The 12,048-nt window shown below is 48.9% G+C and overlaps 1 protein-coding gene across 3 annotated transcripts in view; it reads left to right on the forward strand.

Moving 5' to 3' along the window:
* Window positions 1-794: 794 nt before the first annotated feature.
* aven (apoptosis and caspase activation inhibitor) overlaps window positions 795-12,048 on the forward strand; it is a 116,666-nt gene continuing 105,412 nt past the window's right edge. For all 3 annotated transcript variants that reach the window (XM_033026934.1, XM_033026933.1, XM_033026932.1), the window contains exon 1: window positions 795-1,176. In XM_033026934.1, the coding sequence (XP_032882825.1) occupies window positions 976-1,176 (201 nt within the window). In that variant the 5' untranslated portion in view covers window positions 795-975. The remainder of the gene's footprint in view (window positions 1,177-12,048) is intronic.

Genomic DNA, 12,048 nt, shown 5'->3' on the forward strand with positions numbered 1-12,048 from the left:
CCATGTCCATGTCTAATTGCTCCTTTAACGTTGCGATAATCCCAGTCTCAACTATCTCCTGCGGCAGCTCGTTCCACACACCCACCACCCTTTGCGTGAAAAAATTATCCCTCACATTCCTATAATATATTTCCCCCTTCACCTTAAACCCATGCCCTCTGGTTCTCTATTCTCCCACTCTGAGACTCTGCATCTCTCCGATCTATTTCTCTCCTTGTACACCTCTATAAGATCACCTCTCATCCTCCTGCGCTCCAGGGAATAGAGCTCTATAATCTTTGTTTTATATTATAATCTATAATCTTTGCTTGCAACCCCCCAGCACCGAACCCTGGGGCACACCACTAGTCACAGGCCAACAGTCTGAGTCTGTTGCCTATCTCCTTCGCTCCATAGATGCTGCTTCACCCGCTGATGTTTCTCCAGCATTTTTGTGTACAGTCTGAGAAGCAACCTTCCACCATCACCCTCTGCTTCCTTCCATGAGACCAATTTTCTATCCATTCAGCTATCCATTCTATCCATTATTTGTCTCCATGCATTCCACGTCTTAATGAACCCTTCGTATTTTTATCACTACAGTGATCCCTCTCTACCGTTTATGATTCACGTTAGCTCTAGCTTCACATGTGTGGCGTTGTATGGTACTTTATTTGTCACATGTAGCAAGGTCCAGTGAAATTCATTTTTGTACACAGTTCAGTACAAGTATTACCATCTATATTTCCTTCTCAACCCCATTCTCTTGCCTTCGCCCATAACCCCTGACACCTGTACTAATCTCTCCCAATATAATCTTTGATCTCTCCCCTCACCGCCTGTGATGCTCCGCTCCCCTTGCTGTCTGTGAGCTGTCTGTGACTCTCTCTTCTCGCCCCTCTCAAGCCTTGATTCCCTCCCCCTTCTATCCGCGACTCTTCCCTCTGACCCCCCCCCCCCCCTTCTGCTCTCTCGCCGTCACTCTCCGCGCCGGCCATGGAGGAAGCGGCGGAGCGGACGCGGGGCCGAGGCCGCGGCCGCCGGGGAGGAGGAGGCGGGCGAGGCCGCGGGGGACGAGGAGCGCGCGGGCCCGGCGAGCGGCAGCAGCGGCCGGTGGAGGCCGAGCGAGGGTGGCAGGGACGCGGCTGCCGCCCGCCCCGAGGTCGCTGCTTCCCCCCGAGGCCGCCGGAGCTGCAGGTAGGTCTTCGTTCAGAGGCCGGGGGAGGCGGGTGTCAGGCAGCTGGACCAGGCCGGCAGTTACAGCCTCCCCATCCCCACACCCGGCCCCCCAGGCTGTGCCCCTCAACCCCCACCTCCCGTCTAATGGCCCATACCTCCATTAACCCTCCCTACCTCGCCCCTTACCCCCCTACCCCGCCCCTTACCCCGCCCCTAACCCCCCTTACCCCACCCCTAACCCCCCTACCCCGCCCCTTACCCCACCCCTAACCCCCCTTACCCCACCCCTAACCCCCCTACCCCTCCACTAACCCCCTCACCCTCCACTAACCCCCTAACCCCTCCACTAACCCCCCCTTACCCCTCCACTAATCCCACTACCCTGCCCTTACCCTGCCACTAACCCCCCTAACCCCTCCACTAACCCCCCCTTACCCCTCCACTAACCCCACTACCCTGCCCCTAACCCTCCCTTACCCCACCCCTAACACCCCTACCCCTCCACTAACCCCCCTACCCCGCCACTAACCCCCCTTACCCCGCCCCTAACCCCCTTACCCTGCCACTAACCCCCCTAACCCCTACACTAACCCCCCCTTACCCCTCCACTAACCCCACTACCCTGCCCCTAACCCCCCCTTACCCCGCCACTAACCCCCTTACCCCGCCACTAACCCCCCTTACCCGGCCACTAACCCCCCTACCCCGCCACTAACTTCCATATCTCGCCACTTACCCCACCACTAACCCCCTTATCCGGCCACTAACCCCCCTACCCTGCCACTAACCCCCCTACTCCACCACTAACACCCATACCTCGCTACTAATTCCCATATCTCGCCACTAACCCCCATATCCCGCCACTAACCCCCATATCCCGCCACTAACCCCCATATCCCGCCACTAACCACTATAGCCCGCCACTAACCCCCCCTGCACAGCCCCATCTCCTACAACCCCACCTTCAAAAGCCCACCCCCTCTATAATGCCCTATACCCCCTAACCCCTTAACGCCCTCTAACATCCAACCCGCCCAAATCCATACCCCCTCTAATGCCCCAGCTCTTCTAGCCCCCACACCGCCTAACACCATCAGCCAGATGTATAAAATCATGAGAGGAAGAGATCGGGTAGATGTACAGAGTCTCTTGTTCAGAGTAGGTGAATCAAGGACCAGAGGACATAGGTTTGAGGTGAAGGGGAAAAGATTTAATAAGAATCTGAGGCGTAACTTTTCCACACAAAGGACATGGAACAAGCTGCCAGAGGAGGTAGTTGAGGGACAATCCGAATATTGAAGAAACAGTTGGATAGGTATATGTATAGGACAGGTCTTGAAGGGATATAGGCCAAACGGGGGCAGATGAGACGAGTAGCTGGGACAGTGTGAGCAAGTTGGATCACACCCAACTGTTTCCATGCTGTATCACTATGACCACCAGTCCCCTTCCCCTCCACCCTCCCGTCACCTCTTCACCCCCTCCATCCCTCGCCATCCTGCCTCCTCACTCACACCCTCTCCTCTCACTCACACATTATGCAGTTCGGCTCCATTGCATTATTGCTCCAAGCCTTAGGAATTATTATGTACTGTCAATTATTTGATCATTGATATGACTATATAATTTAATGTAACTTAGCTGTTGCAAAAAACAGCCCTTGCCTAACCAACCTCTCTCAGAATTGCAGTCTTTCAATCCTGTCACCATCCTCGTCGATGCTCTTTAAACACACTATAGTACCATCATATAGAGTCATAGAGTGATACCGTGTGGAAACAGGCGCTTCGACCCAACTCGCCCACACCGGCCAACAATGTCCCAGCGACACTAGTCCAACTTGCCTGCGCTTGGTCCATGACCCTCCAAACCTGTCCTATCCTTGTACCTGTCCAACTGTTTCTTTAACGATGGTCTAGTCCCAGCCTCAACTACCTCCTCTGGCAGCTTGTTCCATACACCCACCTGTGGGATACTGTGTGAAAAAGTTACCCCTTGGATTCCTATTAAATATTTTCCCCCTTCACCTTTAACATATGTCCTCAGGTCCTCGATTCCCCTACTCTGGGTAAAAGACTGTGCATCTACTCGATCTATTCCTCTCATGATTTTGTTTACCTCTATAAGATCTCCCCTCATCCTCCTACGCTCCATGGAATAGAGACCCAGCCTACTTAAACTCACCCTATAGCTCACACCCTCTAGTCCGGGCAACATCCTCGTAAATACTTTCTGAACCCTTTCAAACTTGACAATATCTTTCCTGATCTTTTGTAAAAATCTTCTCCTCATTTTCTCTCTGCCTCTCTGCCCCATCAAAAGAGACTCACTGGCGGGGGGGAAAGAGGGCGGGCATGAGATCCGAAGCTGAGAACAGACGGCCCTTCGGTTTCTTCCCCTATCACGCTCGTTGCCCGGCTCCGGACAGGTCTGTTTTTGCGGAAAAAATAAACAACTAATTTTGAAAAGGCACAGCGGAGACAGAAAGAGGGAAGCGTGGATTGGAATGATCTCCCCTTTTACACTGGCGTGTGGGCACAGCCTCTTTGCACTCAGTGCCCCCTCCACCCTTGCACAGTCCGATCCCAATCCCGGGGCTTTGATCCAAAACATTAAAAAAGAAAATTAACAGAATTATAATTTTTTAACATGTTAATCATTAACAAAAAGTAATATAATTATGAATCATGGATCTAACACTATATCACACACCCAAACTGTTCCCCCGCAACGCTGATTACACTGCGAGTGGGATATACAAAGTCGGGTCGGGTCTACTGAAATGGCCGACAAAAAGGCTGACGTTCCGCTCCGTTGCGTACTACACGTTTTATCAGGAGTGCACTATCTTGCTTGCTATAGGATCTTTGGTCCTGCCCTTGTTCGACATCCTAAAATGCGACACCTCACACTTCTCTGTATTAAATTCTATCAACCATTCCTCAGCCCACCTGGCCAATTGATCCAAATCCTGCTGCAATCGTTCACAGCCTTCTTCACTATCTGTAAAACCACTCAAAGGGCTGTCTCACAGGAGTCATTCATCTGTCTGCGGTGACAAGGCTCTTGGGTTAGGCTGGGATCATTCTCTGCGGGATGATCTTAGTGTGGGAGACAAGTGTAGGAGAGGTGTACTGACTGGGTGGGCAGACACTTTGGAAGTGATTGCCCACCAGTCTCAAAAGACGCTGTGTCTCCCTGTCCCTGGGATAGCAGGGGGCGATCAAACAGCACAATACCCCCCCCTCCCCCTCCAGGCCAACACGAAGGGCAACGATCCCAAGGCTTTAGCGTCAGGAACAGCGGGCAGGCGACAATCACCTGCCATAACGCGAGAGAGATCATGCACTATTGTAGGTCTCCTTTGCACATCGGTGTTTCTGTCTTTCTCCACTCATTGTTGGCCCTGTCTGTTGCCACCCCACCTACACCCCTCTGCTTCCTGGCCATGTGTGTGACCCCGACAATTGCACCGGGCGCGGGGGCTTTGCACTCTCTTCACGTCGGCGATGCCAGCAGGTCAGTGCCAGTCGCCCCGGGGCAGTCGCTCCCTTCAGTTTCCCAGGGGGTCAGGACGGCACTGGAGTTGGAAGGGATAGGTGGGGGGGGTGGAGTTGGGAGGGATGGGTGGGTTAGGTGAGCAGGAGAGTGGGGTTGTTTGCAGTTGCAGAGGGAGGGGGCAAGGCCGGTACAGTTCCCAGTCTCAGCCCCTGTCCAGGGGGGTGGCCGGAGACGTCAGGACCAACGGGACACCGAACCCCAGGCCCACCAGGCCCACTGCAAGCACGGAGAACCCAGAGACCCACAGCCAGCAGCAACTCCAGCCCAGCCCCGCTCCAACTCCAGAGGAACCCGCTCCCCGATGGGCCGCTACGGCGACAAGTGGCAGTTCGCCCACAGCCCGAGCTGCGCCCCCTCATCCGCCACCCCAAGAACAAGATGTACCTTGCACACCATCAGTTTCTGCCCCTACGGTACCCGCTGCCACTTCATCCAGCCGGCAGCTGCCCATCTTCAGCAGGATCTCGGTGTCGGACTGAGGGGAGGGGGGTGGAGGTGAAGGGCTGCAGGCTCATACATTACTTATGACAGGATAGACATTACTATTTTTTAATAACAGGAACATTTTACGATGAAATGCAGAAAATAGTCAAGAGCCGGCGTGCCCGCTGACTCCCACCCCGCCCCCCCCCCCCCACCCGGTTCGGGGCCACTCTGGGGGAGAGCCCCGGACCGGGAGGGGGGATGGGAGTCAGCGGGCACGGTGGATGTGAAATCTCACCTGCTTGTTTCAGTGACAGGCACCCTCCGCCAGTAAATGAAGACACCCCCATCTGTCTCCCCCGACCCTCCACCCTCTCTCCTCCGCCCCCCCCCCCCCCCCCCCACCTTTCCCACCCAACTCCAGTCCCTGGGAAACTGAAGGGAGCGACAATCAACTGCTGACTGCCCACTGAGTTAAAGAGTTCCCACGGTAGACTCACGATACACTAAGGTAAACGCACGGGCCACTACGTTCTTACAACGAGTTAAAATGTTTCAATTCTTAACCATAAGAGTAAATTTGACTCGTGGAAAACTTTAAACATGTTTGATTTTTTTCAAGAGTAGACAGGTTTCACGGGTACCTGCCGTTAGCGCCACGAGTCTCTAAGTTGCCTCCACGAGTTCTGACGTTACAGCTACGTTAATCGTACGTTATTACCACGAGTTTTAACTCGGAGTATCTCTTGTGTCAACTCGCAACGTGAGACAGCCCTTTAACTTTTGTATAATCAGCAAACTTGCTAATCTTGCCCTGTATTTTCTCATCCAAATCATTGATGTAGATGACAAACAATAACGGGCCCAGCACCGAACCCTGTGGCACACCACTAGTCACAAGCCTCCATTCTGAGAAGCAACGTTTCACCATCACCCTCTGCTTCCTTCCATGGAGCCAATTTGCTATCCATTCAGCTATCTCTCCTTGGATCCCATGAGATCTAACTTTCCAGAGCAGCCGACCATGAGGCACCTTGTCGAACACCATGTACACAACAGCTACAACTCTGCCCTCATCAACAATTTGCTCATGTCGTCAAAAAAATCAATCAGATTAGTGAGACACGATCTCCCATGTACAAAACCATGCTGACTGTCCCTAATCAGCCCTTGCCCATCCAAATGCCTGTATATCCTATCCCTCAGAATACTCTCCAGTAACTTACCAACTACAGATGTTAAGCTCACTGGCCTATAGCTCCCAGCATTTTCCCTGCAGCCCTTCTTGAAAAGAGGCACTACATTTGCCACCCTCCAATCCTCTGGCACCTCTCCAGTATTTAAGGACGACTCGTGTATCTCTCTTGTAGTGTGAAGGCAATTCTTTGCCTTTTCAACAAGCTGATTGATCTGACATGAGTTCAAGCAATGCGTAACATTTCAGGATTTGCAGACACACGCCATGATCCCTCTGACTCCACCACTCAAAATGCTGCCATCCATTGTTTTATCTTGTCGCACCTCCCCAAATACATTAGCTTGCACATTTGGATTAAATTCCTTTTTGCCATTTTTCTGTCCGACTACATCCGGAAAAAAGGCGAAGTAAGGCACAGGATTTTCTGCTATAACCTGATAGTGTTTCTAAGAAACCTCAAATCCTTAGTTACTTGGACCGCAGGAGGATGAACGGTGAGCTTATCGTGGTGTGTAAGATCATAAGGGGAATAGATAGGGTGCAGAGTAGGGGAATCAATAACTAGTGAACATATGTTTAAGGTGAGAGGGGAAAGATTTAATAGTAATCTGAGGGGAACCGTTTTCACACCGAAGGTGCCAGAGGAGGTTGTTGAGGTGTAATATATAACACCATTTAAAAGATGCTTGGACAGGTACATAGATATGAAAGATTTAGTACTGTATGACTCTGACTATGACTGGAAATGGTGTAAAAACATGGCGACTCTTGGTCCCAGTGAAGTATTTCTATACACTTTGTACTTAATCTGACACTGTTTATGAGTAGTGATAATTTACTGAGCTGCATGTAAAATAAAGAATTTCACTGAACCTCAGTACATGTGATAATAAAGACCCATTGATTAAATAATATTGTGTTATAAAAGTTGTCAATGAGAAAAGGAGGGGTTAGTGGCTAGAGAGTTTCAGACTCGCTATAAAAAAAGTTATTTATACCGCAGAATTTTCAAATTTTTTTTTTTAAGAGCTATGTTAATTTTTGGTACTGCAAACTACAAATACTAAAGGCTGTCTGTTCCATTGTTGAATAGAGTATGGTTGCAAGGTGTCAGTAGAAATGATTGTCAATTTTAAAGGCCAGTAGCTGCTGTGTCCTTGAGAGTCAGTGGTGTCTGATCACTGCAGGGAAGTTACATGTAAAGAGGTTTTCCTCTCCAACATTGAATTTTTTTCCCCCTATGGCAGCCTTTTTTCTGCTTGTCAGTTTCCAAAGTAAATTTTTAAGTGGTTCTCTGGTTCCCAATTTAAATTGCATTGTACCCAATTGTCCCGTGAAATGCAAGTAGTATTTCCTGATTCATCAATCACGTTGTATCCAATTCATGTGATAGAAATGTGCATTATAACGGAACTACCTGCACTGAGGTTGTGGTCAGTTTAAGACCAAGGTCTGCCTACAGCTGGTGTGCAAGGTCGCGGCTGCAGCCAGATATTGCAGACAATTGAACACTTACCCACTCCGAGGCTGTGCTCTGCTGCGCCAGGAACCTGGTACAGATCCATTCTCTGCAGTGTTGTATGAGTGGATGGGTACAGACTGCCTGGTGGTATGGCTGGGATGTGGGGCTTGGTTGCACCCCGTTCAGTATAGTGAGTGCTGACCGCTGCTGGGGACAAGTAGTCAGCGTTCCATGACATGACACGACACTGCCAGAAGCCTGTGTTCATAAAACGTGAGTGTATGGGAACAGTATGGACGGTGGGCTGAATCGAGCACAGGCAGGCTGATGGACAGGTTACAATTTCCAGATGGGGCAGGATAAAATTTAACACAGATAAGTGGAACGAATGCGAAACATTGACATCTCACTTCATGTTCTCTAATGGAATTAGCTGTAAAACATGTCGTTATAGTATTTTACACAGATTAGTGCATTACCGGACACAGAGCTGGAGTAACTTTGTGGGTCAGGCAGTATTTCTGGAGAACATGGATAGGTAATGTATCAGGTTGGGACCCTTCTTCAGATTTGAGATGGGTCACGACCTGAAGCGTCACCTATCTGTGTTTTCCAGCAATGCCAACGCTGAGTTACTCCTGCACCTCGTGTCCTTTTATGTATTAACCAGCATCGGCAGTTCCTTGTTTCTACATAAGTGCATTTCTGACAGAACTGATGTGTGAGAAACGGTGTGAACACCTACCCTCATTGTGGCTGTAGGAACCTGGTACAGATCCATTGTCTGCATCACCGTCCGACTGGGCGTGGGGAGGTTGCCTGGTGATGTGGCTGGGATGTGGGGCTCAGGTGCATTCTGTTTGGCACAGAGAGTGCTGGCCGCTGCTGGCGACAAGTAGCCACTGCTCCATGTCTTCAGGCGCTGCCAGGAGCCTGCGTTCTCTTGCATTGCCTCCCGCTGAATGTAATGGATGCCCCTGTCTGTCCAGCTCTCCTCAGTTTCCTTGGTAACAAGCTCAATGGTCATCAATTACCATGAGCTTGGTACCGTACAGAATACTCCAGGCTGGGGAGATGTGCAAAACAGTAGACTGTCTGTCAGACTTGAAAATCGCCCCAAATCTGGCGACTTGTACACTGTCTCAGTGTACTATTTCTATACACTTGTATTCTATCTAAGATGTGCTTATTGAGAGTAATATTTGTACTGAACTGTATGTAATGAAAGTTCATAACTCATAGGATCAGAATTAGGCCATTCGGCCCATCGAGTTTCCTCCACCATACAATCAATAGAGATTGACAGGTTCTTGATTAATAAGGGGGTCAATGACAGCCTCCTCAGCCGTCTGTGCCAATGAATTCCACAGACTCACTACCTTCTGGCGGTGCTCTCTGGTTCTAGACTGATTTGTAAGGGTGTCAAAGGTTACGGGTGAAGACAGGAGAATGTGATTGAGAGGGGTAAAATAGATCAGCACTGATCGATATGTCAGGCTATAGAACTGTGTCTCGGACATGGTAGTGAGCACCAAAGGGCTCCACAGGGGACGGTCCTCTCACCCTTCCTGTTCACCATCTACACCTTGCACTTCAGATATAACTCAGACTACTGCCCCCTGCAGAAGTTTTCAGATGACTGTAATTGTGGGCTGCATCAATGAGGGGAGGGAAGCTGAATACAGAGGTGTAGTCAACTATTTGTTGAATGGTGCGGGCTGAATCACCTGCAGCTCAACACCGACAAGACTAAGGAGTCAGTGGTGGACTTTAGGAGGAGAGGAACACCCCTGTCGCCATCAATGGTGCAGTTAACCAGGGAGTACAAATACCTTGGAGTGTACCTGGACAGTAAACTGGACTGGTCCAGGAACCCTGAGGCCCTGTACAAGAAGGGACAGAGCCGGCTGTACTTTTTGAGAAGGCTCCGCTCCTTCAACGTCTGCTTGAAGATGCTGCAGATGTTCTACCAATCGGTGGTAGCCAGTGCCATCTTCTTCGCAGTCGTGTGTTGGGGCAGCAGGGCGAAGGTTGCGGATGCCAATAGGATTAACAAACTGATCAGGAAGGCTGGAGTTGGTTTCATGGGAGGTGGTCTTGGAGGGGAGGATGCTCTTCAAACTGCGGAGCATCTTGGACAATACAGCTCACCCCCTCCGTTACATATGGGTCAACCTGAGGAGTATCTTCAGCAACAGACTGGTTCCACCATGTTGTACAGAACACCACAGGAGATCCTTGTTCCCTATGGCTATCAAACTGTACAACCCTCCCTTCTGTTGTGGGGTAGACTGAGTCCAATCGTCACTTACAAATAGTGCTTTAAAGAAAATTGATCTAAATCTCTTGTAATTATTGCTTATGAAAGGAGCAATTCTTTTGTCATTGAGATTTCGCAGAATTTTACTAATTTCAATTAATTTCACAAATTATCTTTTGTCACTCTAGCTCACAAATATTCAATTGTTAGCGCAATTGCTATCCAGCAACATTCTAAATGTGTGATTTTGTTGGGTTTTTTGCAAATTCACAGTTTTAATAATTTATCGTCTTCGTCACAATTCAGTTCACCTCATAATGTTGGAGCTTTAGAGATAAGGCAGGGCCGTAGAGTAGAAAGTGGTTCCAGCTAACCAAAATGGAAATAGCTGATTGTTGACCAGTGAGTAAACAGCAAGCATTTCACATTGAGTGTGCAATGGAAATAGTCCAGTATTCAATACTAATCTCCAACGGACAGAACCCAGTTCTGGAAGACAGTGCCAATGAGGAAAATACTTTGTGAATTTTGAAAGACGTGCTCAATATTGCCATGTTTGATAGAAATCCATTGCAGGTATTCCCCGACTTACACAAGGTTCATGTTTTGAGAACCCTTATATGTCAGATTTTACGCAAATGGGAATCGCCATCACTTTCCCCATTACCCGTCCGAAATAACTCACTGAGCTGAAGAAGGGTCTTGACCTGAAATGTCACCTATCCATGTTCTCCAGAGATGCTGCCTGGCCCATTAAGTTGCTGCAGCACTTTGTGCCCTTCACTGAGAGCATTAGCTGCCTCAGTAGTGTCCGGCTGCATCCAGGACACTTTCGGTGGTGCGTGGCCACCATCGCCAGAGGGTAGAAATGCTGCCTCACAGCGCCAGAGACCCAGGTTCGATCCTGACCTCGGGTGCTGCCTGTGTGGAGTTTGCACATTCTCTCTGTGACTGTGTGGGTTTTCTCTGGATGCTCTGGTTTCTGATCACGAATCAATTTATTATATATGCCCTCATCTTGTTGCACCTTTCCCAAATAGTACCATCTCCAGTCTCTGGATTAAGTTCTATTTGCCACTTTTCTGCCCAATTGAACAGATCATCTGCATCTTATTTAAAGCTTTATTCCTCATGGTTAATCGCGTAGCTTATTTTCATCAAATGTGCAAATTCCTTCATCATGTCTGCCACATTTAAATCATTGATCTACATTACAAAAGACAAGGGGCTACATACTAAGGCTGTACATCCCTACTGGTAACAACCTTCCAGTCACAAAAGCCCCCATCAGTTACAAGTCCAGGCCATAACATCCCCACCACTGTGTTTCACAGATGAGGTGATATGCTTTGGATATTGGGCAGTTCCTTCTCTGCTCCATACTTTGCTCTTGCCATCACTCTGATATAAGTTAATCTTCATCTCATCTGTCCACAAACACTTTTCCAGAACTGTTGGTGCTCTTTTAAGTACTTCTTGGCAAACTGTAACCTGGCCATCCTATTTTTGCAGCTAACCAGTGGTTTGCATCTTGCAATATAGCCTCTGTATTTCTGTTCATGAAGTCTTCTGGGGACAGCAGTCATTGACAAATCCACACCTGACTCTTGAAGAGTGTTTCTGATCTGTCGGACAGGTGTTTGGGGATTTTTCTTTATTATAGAGAGAATTATTTTGTCATCAACTGTGGAGGTCTTCCATGGCCTGCCATCCCTTTGTGATTAGTAAGCTCACCAGTGTTCTCTTTCTTCTTAATGATGTTCCAAATAGTTGATTTTGGTAAGCCAAAGGTTTGGTTGATGTCTCTAACAGTTTTATTCTTGTTTCTCAGTCTCATAATGGCTTCTTTGACTTTCATTGGCACAACTTTGGTCCTCAAGTTGTTAAACACAATAAAAGTTTCCAAATGTGATGGAAAGACTGGAGGAAAGACTAGGTGCTGAGAGTTCACCTGCATTAAGGAGGCATTTAAACACACCTGAGCAA

Source organism: Amblyraja radiata, chromosome 9, assembly GCF_010909765.2.
Source record: "Amblyraja radiata isolate CabotCenter1 chromosome 9, sAmbRad1.1.pri, whole genome shotgun sequence".
Classification (NCBI taxonomy): domain Eukaryota; kingdom Metazoa; phylum Chordata; class Chondrichthyes; order Rajiformes; family Rajidae; genus Amblyraja; species Amblyraja radiata.